The sequence below is a fragment of the Trachurus trachurus genome (genome assembly GCF_905171665.1).
Source record: "Trachurus trachurus genome assembly, chromosome: 12".
In the NCBI taxonomy this organism is placed as follows: domain Eukaryota; kingdom Metazoa; phylum Chordata; class Actinopteri; order Carangiformes; family Carangidae; genus Trachurus; species Trachurus trachurus.
The window spans coordinates 17310654-17329052 of record NC_139908.1 but is presented as its reverse complement, the minus strand read 5'-3'; the positions used below and the strand labels follow the sequence as shown (position 1 = coordinate 17329052).

Sequence of the window (18399 nt, the reverse complement as noted above, 5' to 3'; positions counted from 1 at the left end):
ATGGCACAACAAAAGTCCAGCAAATGTCCTCAGTCAGTCCAGGAAAAGCAACAATGAAACAACAAACAGCCCCTCTGAATAAAGTTACTCTGTTTATGCAAGAACCAACATAAAAAGAAACAATCCAGCCACAGTTATGAGCCCAAGCCATTGCTATAATATGCCCAGCCTACAGTAATGTGAGTAGTAAGCCAGCTTGCGATTTTGCTGAACAAGTCCGTAATATCAGTAACAGCAGGTTGGCTGTTGTAGCTGACATTATGTAGGCAGACTTGGACTGAAAGGGAAATCTGGCTTTAGACTGATCAGACATATTTCTGGTAAAAAAAAACATCTGTTTTTCTGTAAGGTCACGTTCACCTGAGTGCTGTGGGCAGTCACATACATGAGGTCAGACAAATGACTTAAGGGACTCACATACACTCATGCATGCGTACGCCCGGTAGCAAATAGATGTTTGCTGCTTTATTATAGCCTAAAACCTCACTTTAACAAAACCTTTAACACTAGAACATACAGTAATACGCCTGCGCATGTGGAAATTCAGAAATAACAGCATGTGCAGCGATTGCAAAATAAAAGCAGCGGCGCATACTAAGAATAAAGATGAATGAAGAACGTGTAGTACACTTCTTGGTTTGGTTTGCTTCAAGGTTTGGCATTGTGGGAAGAGACTGTTTGCATACAAACACACTAACACACACACACACACAGAGCCTCTATGTTGGTCTTTGCCGGGCAGAATGCCATTGGTCGAAACTGGCACAGTGGGCAGCACCCACCCACAGGCAGCAGCGAGTACACGGAGCGAGCGGTGGGTGGGCTGAAGGTCAGACGGGCCCTGGACACACTGGCATTGTTCTCTCTATCTTTTTCTGTCTGTTTTTTTTCTCACTCCATGACCTGTGGCTTTAAGAGCATATGTCTGTGTGCGTGTGTGTATGTATGTGTGTGTGTTGGCGTAAACCAAAGATTTATGAAACTACGACTATGGAAACACAAGACAACTACAAGCACTCAAGTAAATGTTGACTGAATGTGTCTTTAAGGCGACAGGGTGCTTATAATCAGTGTGAACTTGGGAGCATTGTGTGTGTTTGTGTTTGACTCTGGCATGTTATTAGTGTGAGTCAGCACAGAGGAGGCCCCGGCCGCCTCTCTGAGAAGTGCGGCTCTGTTGAAAGTCGGTGGGAGGAGATGAGCAAAAGGTCTTCTGTGACATTCAGAGATGTACGACGTCTTCCCCTCAGCTGTTACACTCCACATTCCCCGAACCACTGACTGTGCTCTCTCTCTCCTCCTGGAAGATGAGCAATTTAAACTCACCAAAAACAAGGTTTGATAGGAGCCACAGCTTGAACTTTGAATGAAATGTACAATAACCTCACTGAATGAAACAAATCATTTGTAGTCATACTGTACTTGGTTTCCGTCCAGCTCGCAGCTCGACCTTTATCTCTTGTTCTTTGTGTGTCTCCCACCTTCTCCTTTTAAAGGGCATGCCACTTTTGTGACTGTAGAACTGCTATTTTCCCTTTAGGAAAGCCATAGCACCCACCACAGAAGCAGGTCAGGAGGAGGTTGTTGAAAATTTCCCCAGAGATGCTGAGTGTTCAAATTATTTGAACCTTGACCTAGTTTGTCGTCTGTCTTTTTCAAGTGCTTCCTCTTCAGAGCGTTGTATTTTTTTTGGTATGAATGCATGAACAAAGATGCAGAGGGGAAACTCATTTTGTGTGCCCCAGTTTCCTCAAATGCATTAATTAGTGCTGCTGGAAATTAAATCTGCAATACATGACATGAAGCCAACGAGCAGTGTGCATTGTGGCGTCAGGTAACATTAATGGGTTTTGTTTAGATGAAAGATTGCTCAAATTAGGTTTTACAAAACATATGAAACTATGTTTGACGTTAACAAATACCAGTTGTATGTGAGTAAGCATGGATTTGGTCATTTGCAAGTCAAAAGACGTCTAGAAGTCTGCATTAAAAGAGGGATTAAATTTGGTTCAAAAGTGAGGGATATTGAATCATTAAAAATAGGTTCCACAGCATTGTATCAACTGCATTTCATCATCCTATGTCTTGTTGAAATGTAGATGTTGAGACGCTCAAAGAGAGTCTGCAACTAAACTAGACTTTCAATTCTCAGTCAATCAGCCCAGTTTTAAATGAGACATCATCAGACGTGTTGACCTGAAAATTAGACCTAAATCAGATATAGGTGGTCTGATGGATATCATTGTTTGGTCGGTCGAGAACCAATATGGGGTCTGATGTAATTTAGATGGTTTCTCCATTGATAAAATAGATTTTTCAGCTGTAAAATATCAGCATGCATTTGAGATTTCTAACTCCTAAATATTGATTGGCCTTGAACCAGTTTAAATCAGCTATACTGCAACTTTGTGTGTGTGTGTGTGTGGATTGCAAACTGTCTTTTAAAGCAGAAATATCAATAAAGTTGTAAGTGTAAACTGTGCTAATGTAAGTTTCTTGTTCTCTCTCATCACAGATGGTCATTTCACGGGGACCCCTCCCTCCTACGGTTACGACGCCGACCGGGCGGAAGAGCAGCGGAGGCACCACGACATCCTGCCGTACATCGATGACTCGCCGTCGTCCTCGCCGCACCTCAGCTCCAAAAGCCGCAGCAGTCGGGACACGCTCTCCTCGGGATCGCTGGAGTCCTCTAAATCGGTGCGTATGCTCTCCGCCGCTCGGCTCATGTTAATTTAGGTAAAGAGACTAAAGATGTCAAATTTCCTCAAAAGATTTCTTCCCGTGAGCGATGAGATAGTGACTACAGCTAAAGCAAAGATCTGCACTTAATAATATCAGTATATTGATTTAGCTACAAAGCCATTAAATCCAATATAAATACACAATTCTACAAACATGGTTGGTATCACTGTTCAATAGCTTATACATTGACCTCAATACAGTCTAGGAAGTGGGCTAATCTATTCTTACAGCAATCCTGCCCCATCAAAAGCTGTCAATTGATGAGAAATCAAATCTGCCATTTGAGAGGATTGATAAGGGACAATATCTCTGGCCTCATAACTACGGAGGCAGTCATCCGGTGAAGAAACTCATCCCCCCTTAAGAGTCTGGCTTTTTTTCATCCACGGCATTCAGCAGAATTACCTATCACCTCCATCACCCCCCGTCACTGCCTTCATCCTCTTTACCCTCCCTCCTTCGCTCTCTCTTGTCTGCGTTGGAGAGAAAACCAGTGATCTATGACGTCTGGTGCTTTTCAAGGGTTACCATGGGGAGGACACACACACATTCACACACACACACACAACCCCAGAGTCAGCAAAGATGAATATGAGCACCAATGCTGCATTCAAGATCTATTTCTGGCTACATTCATATTTATTCCATTAGATGTTTAATTTTATAGCGCATACATTTTCTTTGTGACACAAATATGTGGTTTTCATTTGTCACCCTCGTTTACGTATAATTTTGTTGCACCAAAGTGAAGGAACATGCTACAGCCGTACGTTTGATTACGACAGATCGGTATCGTGGGAGAACGTAATAAGCTAATACTGCCCCTCTCTGCTGAGCCCTTGGTGGAAGTAATCACATCTGTGGTCATGGCGCAGTATCACTTACTCTGCCTCCTCGGCCTCGGCCCACTGTCTGAGCAGGAAGGCCAGCGAGCGCCTGTCAATCTGATGGATTGCTTGGATCTGCCAATAAATGGTGATTCCCTTGACTGCACCCAACCTTTGACCTGTAAGCTTGGAGCTCTCACTGATTTTAATTTATACATGTACACACACACACACACACCATGTAATTTGTGCCTGGGTTTGCATCAATTCTCATATGCACACATGTATGTACGCACAAACATCTTTTTCCATTCTCTTTCAATAGCTTGAAGAGGATTTTGAGTAACATCCTGTTTCAGAGGCAGAAACCTTGAACGTCCTGGCGCAGTAGGTGTGTGTGTGTGTGTGTGTGTGTTTGGAGTTGGCAGAGGCAGCTTCTAATGGTTAGTTAAATATATTAAACAGCCGTACAACAATTAATCCATCAACAAATTCTCCAGCCAGCCAGACAGGCTTTCAATAACTGCCAAGAAAATGGAGTTATCGTCGTCCTTGATTTGTCCTTGGACGGCCTCCTTTCAAACAGCATGCCGGTCTAATTGATGAGTCAGAGCCCAGACAGGCTCTCATTGGCTCGGTGGGAGATGATGGTTTTATGATGTCACTGTGATGAGTCATCACCACCACCAATACTGCTGATCTAATTTTCCACAGTAGATCTTGTTCTCCCGTACTCAGGGGGAGTGTCACTGATTGGAAGTCAGCTACTGACGTATGAAGACTGTGCTGTGATGTTTATTTAACCATTCTCCAAACACACTGAGCACATCTTTCACAGACACTAACTTATAGCCCCCACCACCACCACCAAATAATACATGATTCCCCTTATTCCTCTGTGATTGTTTTTCTGATTTTATTAAATGGAAAAAAATGAAAAAGAAGAAGAAGAAGAGAGAGATGAGAAACAACATGCAGCAAAGGCAAGATTCATACCTGGGATATTTCAAGTTATTGGCAATTGCCTGAAAACCCCAGGCCACCTGGGTAACCCCAGAGTTAAAAAAAAAAAAAAAAATCCCATAGAGAATAAATGGGAGGAGCTGAAAAATAATTGGACTAGATTGGACTAAAGGTCTGCTAAAGGCTCCATTTAAATTTTAAAATGTATAGATAATAGTCTTGTCTATTGATGTGGGTTTCCACATTTTGATATGTTTTATTGTTTTTCATCAAGTACTGTTCAATGATCTTGATCATTTTGGGAGATATTCTGAGATTATAATGGGTGTGTATTGCTCGGACTGTTCGGGCTAGAATGGGTGACATCGACTAGAGTGGGAGGGGTTGTCTAAAGTCTTTCTCTTTACACGTTGTTCCCAGCCACAAATTACACTCTACACACATAGATACTTACAGAATTTGAATTATGAGCTTCTGTAGGAAATGTTGCTGATTATCATTTTTAAAATTATAATTAATACTGAAACATGCCTCATGTGACAGGCAGATTATGTCTCACTTGTTGTCAGTGAGTCTTGACATCTAAACTCCCTGCATCACAGGGACGTAACTTTCAAATTACATCCCAAACACTGTTTGACATTAGTGGTTCTTCTCCGGGAACCAGACGTTATCAAGAGAACAGATTTCATTTCATTTGTTATTTCTAATTCAGTTAACTGACTGATTGACTGACAGTGTTTTTCAGTCATTGTGATAAGTCTGACACACACACACACAGGTTGACAGCTCCTTAATGTCAGTGTTCAGAGAGAGATGATTGTGTGTCTGTGTACAATATGTGACTCTTGATCTTAAGGCCACAGGTTTGATTCCCATGTTGACAGAGATCACGCCCCCGTGGGACTCAATTTCTACGAGGAAACTTTCTATTTTTTTTTCTGTTCCTGACAAACAACAACTAAATCCCCCTTGTTTTCTTTGCCCGTTCATCTTGTGAGACATCACACCTTGAGGCCACAACCTCACTCAGGGAGAGGTCATCTCTTTTCCTACTTGCTCAGCATCACTACAGCACAGTGGATTAGGAGGCTTGGAAAGCCTAAAATCCCCCTTGCTATAATCTATCACCTTTGTAATGAACCTTCACTGCTTTCTTATTTTGAAATCTCGTAATCAAAACCATGGCGTGACGCAGCGTCGCAAGCATCGCGTCTGGAATACCCAACTCTGTCACTGTTTGTCACATCAAGCTGAGGAGCCGTTTAAATACCCAGAAGTAATTCTACATTACAAAAAATAAATCAACCTGTCTCCCTCCTGTTGCCCAGGATGATTCTTTCTGAGGCAGCTCTATTACATCGCAGACATGCAGAGATAGGAAGCAATCTCATTAGGCATTTGAGAGAGCGAGGGATGGGACAGAACAGGATGCTGAACAGATTAGAATATGAAAAATGAAAATTGAAAAGGGTTAATAAAGTGTGGAACGGGGCATGCACCGGCGCTCATTCTATCCTCTCCAACCTTGGCTCTGAGTGTTTATGGGAGCTGACAGTCTCCCGCACTCCATGGGAAAAGAGAGACGGGGAGAAATGGAGAATAATGTTATTACAGTTGCTGCGGCTCAGGTTCTATCTGAGCCTCCTGAGCTACATCGGGCCGCTCGTCAAATAAACACTGTTTGTATCGATCCTCTTGTATCTCCCGCGAACATTATCCATGCATAAACAAATCAGAAGCAAATCAGAATATCTAAATTGTGTTAGGGAGAGCTGCCGCTAGAGGGGGGCTGTGTGTGTTACAGCTTCGGATGTTAAATCTTAGCTTGTGTTGACTGTACTGGATGGGAAAATATAGACACACAAACCTAAATATACCCCGAGCAGAAAGAACGTGTTGTATTTTTACTTTTTTTATTACTAAAAAAAAAAAATTTGCAAGTTGACACCCCTTTAGTCTGAACCCAGAGATGGGCTCATTAGCTGCCATGGCGATGAATAAAAGATGATATGTCTGGAGATGTGGGTACTTCCTAGGGGAGTCGTCTGGGGTCTGAATGGATGAATACACACTTTAAGGATCCCGTCTCCCCTCAGCTCGTTCAGTAACATGTGGCTGGATGTTAAAGTTTCCTCCCTTTTTTTTTTTTTTTTTTTTTGAATGTTCATGAGACTTCAATGGACCCTCATGTTTCTCATGTTCTTTTACCAAGTCACTCACATCACGTTCATGCTGATACTTGTAGCTCGGCGAGGACTTTCATTCATTTTTCATTCATTCCCTAACATTCATTGGCTCCGTTGCTGCCCCGGGCCTTCCCTTTTAAGTCAGTGGAGACAGGCGGATTCAAAGCCACTGCAATTCAAAATAACACGTTTTAAGGGTAATCATAAATCATAGATATATCACTTATTTACTTCCAGTGCTCTTTTATTTGCTCTTTTAATTTACAAGGAAGAAAGTTTTTTTTCTGCTGATGGGCGTCTTAGAGTCAGTACATAATGAGCAATTAAAGCTTTTTTCAAGGGGAAACAGGGGAATGTTATATACAGCACAGATCCCCAGACAGCGCAGAGCGATGCATAATACATGTCTGGCAGAATCAATTCCTTTATCCTTCACCTAAAAAGGCAAGACAAAGAAAAGAAAAAAGGAAGCAGAGAGGTGAAATTCAGTGTACAGTAGATATAAACTGTTAAAGATGAGTCAGTCAGATGAAGAAGAGGAGGATATGAATGAATTTTAAATACTATCCCTCTCTACTTGTAGTGTGTGGCTGATTCATATTAATAAATCAAAGTCTAAACCACAGGGTCTTTCAATAGTGGTGGCACCTGTGTTGTTTACACCTGAGTTCACTGTATTACACAGCCTGGTCAGACAAGCTCAGAGCTGCCATCAGAGAGGGATGATGGGTAACGAACTGAAACCACATACACCAACACGTATAAACTGGGTGTTGGTTTTTAATTGTTTTCGATCTAAATTTATGATGTGCAGGATTTGTTTGTTGCTTTTAAGTAGTGTTTTTTGGCAGCCAATCACCAAAGCAGCTCTGCTGATAATGGACTCCGCGATAATAGAGGCCATAATAACCCTGGACCGCCTCATAATATTCTGGGCTATAACAGTCCCCCGAGGTGCGTGCTAGCATCTGCTTATGCAGTGGCCATGGAAACAGGTTTCAGGTCCATTTACCCCTTCACTTACAGCAAGTGAATGCATGTACACCCACTCAGTACTCAGGGCTGTGTCCAAATTCACTCACTACTCCCTATATAGCCCACTGTACGGTGAGTTTGTCATTTTGTAGTGCCTAATCGAATATAATGAGAATTTGTATACCCTGTATCGTGGATTAGAAAGTATCCCACAATGCATTGTGAAAAGTAGTAGCCCACAGGCATAGCTGCATTTGCGTTCGATTTTAGAATATCTTATGAAAATATGTTCAAGATTAAAAGTGGCTTGACACACAAAGACAAGAAACAGAGTTTAAAAGTTATTAAAATTGCACCAAGTCATTTATCAAACTAAAATTTCAAACATTAGCTAAGCCCAGAGTCTCAGACATGAGGATTTACTACTTCTCGTCTTTGTTATTGTTCATTTGGACTCAACAAGCAATTTTAAGTCATTTAGCTCTGGGAAATTGCAATGTGAAAGAACAAACAATGAAGCAATTAATCAGAAAAATTGTCATAGGGTTCACATTTTTCTAACTCTGTCCTGAAACCTTATGTCAGCGGTGATTCTTCTCTGCCGTAATTACATTTCTACACAGACAGAGGATCCTGGATTTGGTCTCCTTTCTCCTCCAACCTAACGGCGAATACAGTAGATGAACCATGATTATGGTCTATACAGATGAGAGGAACATCTGTAACCAGTCATGTTACATTGTACATTGTAAAATTAACAACCCCACCCTTTTGTGTATATTCTAAGTAACCTCAGTAACGTAAAATATGCACAAAAGCGATAAAATACACACACACGTGTCATCGTCACTACTTATTTTTTACAGATTTTGTGCATTGTCTGTGCTGAGCTGTCTCTCATGCTGTGTCCTCTTGCACTAACACACACTCATCCACACACACACCTCAGACCTCAGTGTCACGCTAAAGTCCGAAAAGGCAGGTAGCTTAAGTCCAGCAGGCTGAATCAGCTAAAGTCATAGCAGCAAGACCAAAAATGTGCTCTTTTTTTCCCCTCCTGACCATTTTGCCTCCTTCATGCACTCAGCCTCCGCGTTTCCCGCAGCTTCTTTCTCACCAGGAAGAACCACTGTGATCGCTGTGTAAACATATATGGAAGAAGTATGCATCCTTATTTGTTATTCTAGCTTTTATCTCTTGTCTTGTTTCTCTCCATTTTTGGATTCCTCTCAGCTCAAGAGGCAGAGAGACTTTTGCATTGGACCTTAATTATGTTTCTCTCTGTTTTCATGGTCAGAAAATAGACTAAATGTCACCCTACCCTGTGTAGCATCATTGTCTCTTCTAAATCATGTCATAATCCCTCTGTTTCTTCCTTTTCACTCTTTATCCTCTCTTAATTACCTAGAATGCATCTTTCTCAGGTCTCCATCGCTCCCTGTCCTCCTCTCTCTTGGTTTTACCCTTCCTCCCCGTTTTCTCTCTCTTACCTCCTCCTCATCGCTTGAGGGACCAGATGCTTCAACATACTAACCTGGGCTCAGTGCAGTGTATGTGTGTGTTTGTGCACTTACACATTCTCACACACACACACACACGCATATATTTATAAGCCGACCTTGCTCCCATGGGAGACCCTGCCCGTTCGAGTTATTTCAGAGTTCACGGTTAAACAAGACAGCCCGAGGAATCTCTCTGTCTCTCTGTTTTCTTTCATGTCCGTACTCCTCAGTGAGCTTTGACTGGGCTGACGGGAACAGGGGGGGGGGAGGGAACCAGGAGACGATTACTAGAAGGTGCAATTGTTGCTGTTTGATTTTCCAGTGTAGCGCTCACTAACGGCAAACCTGCGGGAGACTCAAGCTCAATTTATCATACATAAACAAGTCATATCAGAGGACCTTTTAAAGGAGTAATGTCATGCTTTGAATATGCCTCATGTCCCTGACGCAAAAGAATGAAAAACAAAATGCCTTCCAGTGTGAAACAGTTTACAAATGTGAGTAAAATATGGTCGGTGTGTACAGGAATGGATTAATATTGTCCTTTTTGTGACCTCATATTTGTGTGACTTGTGTTTTGTTACAGACTGAATGTGACCTGGAAAAAGGTTTGGAGATGAGGAAGTGGGTCCTGTCTGGGATCTTAGCCACTGAAGAAACATACCTCAGTCACCTGGAGGCTCTGCTGCTGGTGAGAGCACACACACACAGAGACACACACACACACACACACACACACACACACACACACACACACACACACACACACACACACACACACACACACACACACACACACACACACACACACACACACACACACACACAAATCATACAGAAGAATCATATTATGTGCTTATTTGGTGCCACTAGAGGCACCTGCACACAAGAATGGAACCAACATCCGAGACATGATAGAAATTTGTCAACGTTCAGTGATTTTTTGTCGAACTGTTAACCTCAGTAGCTATTATCTTGAGGCTTACTAGGCCCGTGTGAGCAATCCTTCAAATCAATATCACACACCATTAAAATAAGACCATGCAACACTGGCTGAACAGCAGCCACTATGGCCACAAGTGGAAACAAAGCATAATGGCACATTCAATTTCCCTTATTTCCCATTACCCATTTTCTCAAGTAGGTTGCTTCAAAGATATCCTTTTATTCTAGCAATGGATTAAATGATTTTATGTAATATGATAGCAACAGAACACAGAGAACAATCCCCCAACTCTGCAGTTCCCCTCATCTCTATTGAACATATTAGCATCTTTTGGCTAATTCCTTTGGTTTTCGTGGTTCCACAACAGCATTGTTTACATTGGATGCTAATAGTATTCATGAAATAAAAGCTAACCTGACTGCATGCTACTGTTTGAAGTAAAAAAACAAGCTAGACCAATTGAATACTGGAATACAGTTTGCTAAGATTAGCCACCATAAACCACTCGTCATAGCAAACCAAGTTCGGCTTGAGCTGTTAAAAGTTTAAGTGTCAAAAAAGCGTACGTTGCATGGCGTGTTGCTGTTTTTGTGTTAAACAAACATTGTCTCACAGTAAAACATGCAGCCTGTTAGGGCATGTACATGTTGCTTTGAAAAATACTGTAATTCTGTACTTATTAGGGATGAGCGAGTACAGCATTATCTGTATCTGTATCTGTATCTGTTAACCATATGAATTATCTGTATCTGTATCTGTACTCGGAGTGGGCGGGGCCTAAACCGGAAGTGGGCGGGGTTTAACCCAGAAGTGGGTCGGGTTGTCTTGAAATGGGCGAGGCTTTAACTGGTATGTTATTTTAAGCATGCAATTGGTATGGATTGATCAGAAATTGTTATATTTATTGCTGATTAGAAAACTGTTTACAGGACAGCATCAGCATTGAGCTTCAGATCAATGGTTTTGATCACGATAGCAAACAAACTATTCATTTACACAACAAGTTTTGCAAAAATGAATACAACACATGTGGTTGCAATTATTAAGTAAAATGCAATGAACAAGAGTTTTCATACTCAACATAACTTTCTTTTTTTTTTTACTTTAATTTTTTTTTTTTTTAATGATCAGTGTGATTTTTTTATTTTTATTTTATTTCCACACCAGGTGTGTGTGTGTGTGTGTGTGTGTGTGTGTGTGTGTGTGTGTGTGTGTGTGTGTGTGTGTGAGTAAGAAAGAGACAGAGACAGCTGAATGTCAGCTACTCTGTGTATCACTGATCATGAGAGAGAGAGGAGGGGGGAGAGGGAGAGGGGAGGGAGAGAGCGAGAGAGTGTGTGTGTGTGTGTGTGTGTGTGTGTGTGTGTGTGTGTGTGTGTGTGTGTGTGTGTGTGTGTGTGTGTGTGTGTGTGTGTGTGTGTGTGTGTGTGTGTGTGTAGCTTAATTTGTAATAGGCCTATTATTTATAGGCTACCACTACTATTTTTTTTAAAGAAATTCAGCAAGAAAGTGTCAGACACTGAACTGCTGAACTGGTTAGAGCCAGCTGACGGTTTAAAAAAAAAAAAAAACTCCGACGAACGGCGGGGAGAGGGAGAGCGAGAGCGAGAGCGTGTGTGAAAAAAAAAAAAAAAAAATCTCCGACAGGCAGAGACGCAACGCGAGTCGGCACCACGTCTGAACGAACCCACTTTTACCAGAACTCTACTGGTTAATAAGTAAGTAACTGAAGTAATAACAAACCTGAAGCTGAAGAAACCTAAACGTTAAGGGTAAAGACCGGCGAACCTGAGTGACTGAGGGAGAGACAGACAGCTGTCAGCTGTTCTGTGTGTGAGTGATCAGAGGGACACAGCAACACACCTGTGTGTGTGTAGGGGAGGGGCTGTAGCCTATCACAGAACGCAGACACAGTCAGCTATCCAATGAGGATTTTCATTCAATCTTTTTTTTTTTTTTTCCGAGCACAGATATTGACTCGTATTACTCGTTTAATACTCGTACTCGGCAAAAGTGCATTATCCGTACCGGATACTCGTTTCAGCCGAGTATCCGGCTCAACTCTAGTACTTATCCCCGGAGTCAGTCACTCAGTATGCTGTAGTTTTGTGCTATAATTTTAGGCCCTTCACATGTGTCATAAAATTCTTTACATGCCTAAATGCCTCCTATTTGAGAGCTAATGTGTGTTTTTCTCAGTCAGACATGATCAGGAGCAGCAGGCCAGGCATTACAGACACGGATCAGAAGCCTGTAAAATAGACGCATCATTGTTTCCGATTTACACATGGACTTAAAGTCCACACAAAGACACGCTTGTCACATCTGTCGTCCCTGCTGTTTCTTCTTCTCAGCCCATGAAGCCTCTCAAGGCTGCTGCCACCACGTCGCAGCCCGTCCTCTCTGTGGCCCAGATAGAAACCATCTTCTTCAAAGTGCCTGAGCTCTACGAGATCCACAAGGAGTTCTACGACGGCCTGCTGCCCCGCGTGCAGCAGTGGAGCCACCACCAGAGAGTCGGGGACCTCTTCCAGAAACTGGTGAGGAAAAAGACAAGAGATGATGAGGGAGAGACCGATGGGGGTGGGGTCAATGTGTGAGTGTGTCAGTGTGTGTCTGTATTAGCATCTCTGGGTGTAACTGTCCCTCATCAGAGAGACAACACAGGGCGCCCAAAAGAGGCTGGCAGTATTAGAGAGGACTGAGTGCTACAGCTGCAGTTTCTGACCCGTGGACGCAAAGCAAACCGACTGTGATAGAGTGGCATTATTAGCAACAGTAATGTCACTTGAATTGTGAGGCTTTCAGAGGCAGAATTCAATAAACCAATAACGAAAATGTCGATTAGATTTTTATTTTTATTTTTGCACTGATGCCCTTTTTTATCATTTGAAATATGGACAAATTGAATCTGAATTGTCTTTTTCTTCTACTTCCGCCTCAACAGCCGCTCGCTCACTCTCCCTCTGGCCCCCAGTGCTTACTACTCTCTGCCAAAGATGTCCAGGCCAAACGTACACTGGGTCTATTTAATCATTTTCACTATGGGTCAATTAACCCACAATGAATCATTTGTTTAATTCTGTCTGAAACACTGCTGCTCTTCCACTAGTGTCTCCCTCACCCCACCACCCCCAACCCCCTTTCCATCTCTTTCCCCCTTAGATTCACTTGTGCTAGAACACACACACACACACACACACACACACACATACTGAGTGAGGGAGGTGCAGGCATCTTTCACAATGCCGCCTTTCTGCCTCAGGCAGCTGAGGGCATCACTGCACTGTGTGCTTTGTGTCTCGAAGAAGCTGCTATAAATAGGAGCTTCTCTCTTTACTCACTCACTCACTCACTCACTCACTCACTCACTCACTCACTCACTCACTCACTCACTCACTCACTCACTCACTCACACACATCAAATTATGTCAGCCGCCTCCCTGTGGGGCTCACCAAAGAAATGAAGATTTAATCAGTATTTTTTCTATTAAAGCGACACACAGTTCTAATCAAATACTTTGTGTAGAAGCTTGTTTATGCTTTCCCCCCCCCCCCATCCTTGCTCACATTAACTTTCCATTGAATGAAACAACACACTCTTCTGATGTGGGTCATGAATAAATACTGAGCTGATTGTAGACTGTGAACGGAGCACAGGAGCTATTGTCAGTCGACCGCTGCCGGTGTGACGGTGGGTTAATCCATTTTCTTTGTCTGGTCTCAAACATTACGTCAGCCTGACAAACACAGGGTTTTTTTTTTTCACAGTATATTTACACTTTTTCTATCAACTTGAACAATCTGGCTGTCATTGTTACTCTTCCTCCCCCAAAGTCTACACACTTACACATTTATACTGTGTACACACTGTTTCTGTCCCATTCCCTCCCTCCAGACAGTAGTTAATAAAAGTCAGGAGGAAAAGATGCTCAGCCTTACAAAGAAAAAGGGAAAAAAAAGGAAAATGCTACAAGACAGCCGTTGCGTTTGGAGGTGGGGAAGGGAGGGAGGAGAGATTAGATGGGAGTAGAGGAGAGTCGAGCATGGGAAGGCAAGTAGATTTAGGCTGCTGCGACTCTGATAGAGCTGTCTCGCCGTGACTCTGTAATGTGTGTGGGGAGCAGACGGGCTTAGGAATCATAAAACATCAGAACAAGGAAGGAGCGAGGCGGAGAGAAAAGAGGGAGAGGCAAAGCGTCAGTGACAGGTTATGAGCATGAGTGTCAGGGAGAAGTGTTTGAAGGCTGAAAATAGGGCTAAATCACACTTGTGCTCCTGCTCCTCCTGAACGCACACAGTTCATACACAGCTGCAAAGTGAAGGTTTTACACCGTGACAACAGACGGGGCCGATGAACTGAAGAAGAAGAAGAGGAGGAGGAGGAGGAGCAAAAGAGACTGATTCTGTGAATTTATAGAAGAAGAAAACCTCTTGATCCTTCATTTGTTTGTTCCTTCACTGTTCTTTACTCTGTTACAGTGTATACTGAGCGTGTCCTTTCTTCATAGGTAAAACGATGAATACTGTGCTAGTCACGTTTTCTATCTGCAACACCTGGTGTGTGCTGCTCCTCTCCAGGTTTAAGAGTAGAAGGATGGCAACGCTTTTTTTTATTTATTTTTTAATAAAATCTCATTGGATGCTCTCCAGGCAGAAATGTTATAATGAAAACCAAGCATGTGAGAATGAATATGCGTTAGCACCCCCTTACAAACCGAGCAGCTAAATCCAGTCTTGTCGTATAAAGGCCGTAGTCCGTCATGAGGCTGTTTCCTTAATGTTGTTTTCCACTGTGGATTACACACACACACACATAGTCTCACACGGGACAAATCCCGAACTGAGAAATCCAAACACCCGAGCAGTTTTTCTTTTCATCACCCAAAGCCATTTTCTGCTATGATACTGTAACCGCAGCCGAACGCTCGGTAAGCCTTTACCGTCGTTGTGTGTGGCTCTGTGGATGTGGCTGGCAGACATTCGCTCTCTCTCTCTCTCTCTCTCTCTCTCTCTCTCTCTCTCTCTCTGCTCTCCACAGTCAAACTGTCACGCTCTGAATGGCCTCCACTGTGGTGCAGATTGTGTGGCCCAGGGCAGGACACAGGATTGCAGGATTGTGAAAATTGCTTTACTTTTTACTCGCCTCCCACCAACTTGCGTCTTCCCTCGGCTGCGGGTGCATGTGCAAAAAAACACAATAGAGCCATTCTGGAGGAGGTTTGTCACAAGAAATTCATCAGCTGGTATTTTTAAAAAACACACATTCAGGGCAGTAATGTGTCACCAAAGGAGGCACAAATTCCCATTGTGTGTTGATTGTTGCAGCCTTTATAGCTGTGGCTTGTCTTTTTTTAAAGACACACATACAATGTTTCCTCCGGCGATAACATAATAAGTGCAAACGATGTTTAGAAAACTTGTGACTTCACATTCCTCGCCTCAGTTCCTCCTCCCGTGACGGCAAAGATCAGGTCGTGTCAGGGAGGGTAGGGTCATGCCTAAAAATAGGTTTGTGTGAAAGAGGCAGTGAATGAATGAGCTCAGTAGTAACAGAAATTGACTTGCAGATGTGTAGCCTCACATGATACTAAAAATACTCACAGAACACTCACGAACCAAGTTACTAAGTGTAGGCAACAAGTTAAATATCAACAATAATAGGAACATACAGTGGGGGAAATATTTGATCCCCTGCTGAAATGTATTATAAGTTAATTTATAACCTTTATATGATAATATTATTTCCAGATTAGTGTTGATATTCTGTCTCTCTGTTCAAATGAACTTACCACAAAAGCTATAGACCGTCTATATACAGTATTTATATGTTTACAAAATCAGCAGGGGATCAAATGCTTATTTTCCCCACTGTAGATAAAGACACAGCAAAGATACAGAGACACAATAATGAAACTAAATCCAATAGAATCAAATGCGTCATATTGTCTTGAAGGCTGATGCTTGATTCCCCATTGGACTTTATAGTCACAGCAGTGTCACCATGTTCCCAGATCTCAGTACAGTAGCTACTGTGATGAGTAATGTTACCGTAACAGACACAAAAACATTTTAGCTCCACATTATTTGTATTGTGGTAAAAGGGCTGATGAAAAGTAACATTAGGTCACAAACAGCTTTATGGGTTCAGCGCAGTAATGTGTAATGACAGTTACACACAAGTGAAAGTTACTGAGGTATTTGCTCTTCTTTTCAGAGGTGTGTGTGTGTGAGAGAGAGAGACTCTCGACTCTACACACAAAGCCGTTCTCCACTGTACTCTCTCCTCCTTTGGTTTTTGTTCAGGAGAATTGACTGTCCTTTTGTTTGCCGTGGAGACGGATGGCGGCGCTGGCAGGCAGCGTTTGCCAGAGTTTTTATTCAGCCGCGTCGCTTCCTAAACGTGCCTTCATAGCCTCCGTTACACCAATCATTAATTACTCGCCCCGGCCGCGCAGCGCAGGTCTCCTCCGCCTGGTTGCTGTGGCAACGGGGCCCGGCTGCGAGGAGCAACCATGGCAACATGCTGTTGTTGTGACCGTGATGTGTGTCTCTCTTCTGCCGCTTGTAGGTTTTTCTTTCAGTCGTCTGCAGGTCATTTACAGTCTCTTCAACAACGGACGACAAGGACAAATCTCTCATCTCTGTTTTGACATTTCAAAGACGATTCATCTCACTTCTGCAGGTTTTTAAAGTTACACTGAGAAGGTCACGGTGGACGTCATATTCTCTGATGTGTTGTGATGCCACCATTTAAACCCTTTTCTTAAAACTGAGCCTTGTTTATGTGTGTCTTTGTTGTGACACAACGACCCATACAGACTCTTTCCTCAGCACTTGGTGTTGTATATTTCAAAAAATGTCGTGATTAGAGCTGCATTATGTTACAGTCGGTGTACAGTGAGGGGATGAAGTGGAGGAAGTTAACAGTCGGAAGCAGTGAAGAGGGACCATGTGTCTGTGTTTCTCACTGAAAGAGCTGCTTTCATTGCTTTTACTGTCTCTACAATGAACTGCTGTGTCTGAACACATGGGTGATGTCTATCGCCAGCTATTTATTTCTTGTACAACATAGAAGATGGCTGTTATAAGTAGCGGAGGAAAAAGACAACAAGTTTTCTGTCATTTTTATTATTATTTTGCTTGTAATCACTGTCCAGCTTCTTCATTTGCTATGTTAACATCACACCCCCCCTCTCTCTGTTTCTTCTTTTTTTGCTCTCCGTCAGGCCAGCCAGCTGGGAGTTTACCGAGCGTTTGTGGACAACTACGAGCTGGCTGTGGAGACGGCCGAGAAGTGCTGCCAGGCCAACACACAGTTTGCTGAAATCTCTGAGGTAAGCAGTTGGGGGTGGGGGTGGGGGGGAAATAACAAACAAGGATGCCAAGCAGGGACAGTAATATGTGTTTTTTTATTGAAAGCTTCGCTGTGAATGTGTGTGGTGAAAGGAACGGGATAAAAAGGGAAACGGTTACTGGCTCGGTGTTGTTGCAGTGATTAAATCTGTGATCTCTGAGTTATGGGATCATTTTACCACCGTGTTAAATCAGTCAGTCAGACGTTTAACCCCTGCATGCCAGCAAATTATCCAATTGGATTTCACAAGTTGTTTCTTTTTTCCTTTGATGTATGGAGCAACGCTGTGTCTAATTAAGATAAAAGAAAGTCACTGCTGAGTTCAAGATTTATCACAGGAGAACATTTACACCAACTTTACTCTAAATCGTTTGTTATTTCTTCCCCGTATTCCACAAGATGATTATCTAGTTGGTGATCTTTTACTCCTGCAGACTCTTGCGATTTACGTGTCTCCAAAGAGTCATTAAGTTTTGTAAACGCTCTAAAACTTCTAATGTGTTATTATTCTAGTCACTAAGTAGCTGCCTGGTGTGGAAGAGCTGGTTTTGTCTTGTTAGAGAAAAACAGTCACACAAAAACCAAAAAAAAAAAAAAAAGATGACCTGCTCACAACAGAGGGTTAAATTATGGGTTATTAAGGGAAGGAGCCGTTTCTGAATCATGTTGCATAGAAAGAGTCTCTTTTACATCTGTTTTCAGTTTGTACCTGATGTACTGTACTTTCAAATCGCTCTCCCATTATTCACCCACGCAGCTTTTATCATCTCCCCGCACTTAAATTTGAATGTTCTGCTGAATATTTCTGCACAAAGGCAGCTACAGGCAATTTTGTGTGTGTGTGCTCGTGTGTACGCGATTGTTTGTCTGTTACACACGTGTGCACGTCAATTAA

The 18399-nt window shown here is 42.6% G+C and overlaps 1 protein-coding gene across 1 annotated transcript in view; it reads left to right on the top strand.

Annotated features, from left to right (window-relative positions):
* Positions 1–18399, top strand: part of bcr (BCR activator of RhoGEF and GTPase) — a gene marked incomplete at both ends in the record, with an annotated part of 83216 nt that overhangs the window by 43697 nt on the left and 21120 nt on the right. Inside the window, 4 exons of the mRNA XM_083983122.1 lie at positions 2516–2700; positions 9788–9892; positions 12502–12687; positions 17377–17484. Of these exons, the coding sequence (XP_083839248.1) occupies positions 2516–2700; positions 9788–9892; positions 12502–12687; positions 17377–17484 (584 nt within the window). The remainder of the gene's footprint in view (positions 1–2515; positions 2701–9787; positions 9893–12501; positions 12688–17376; positions 17485–18399) is intronic.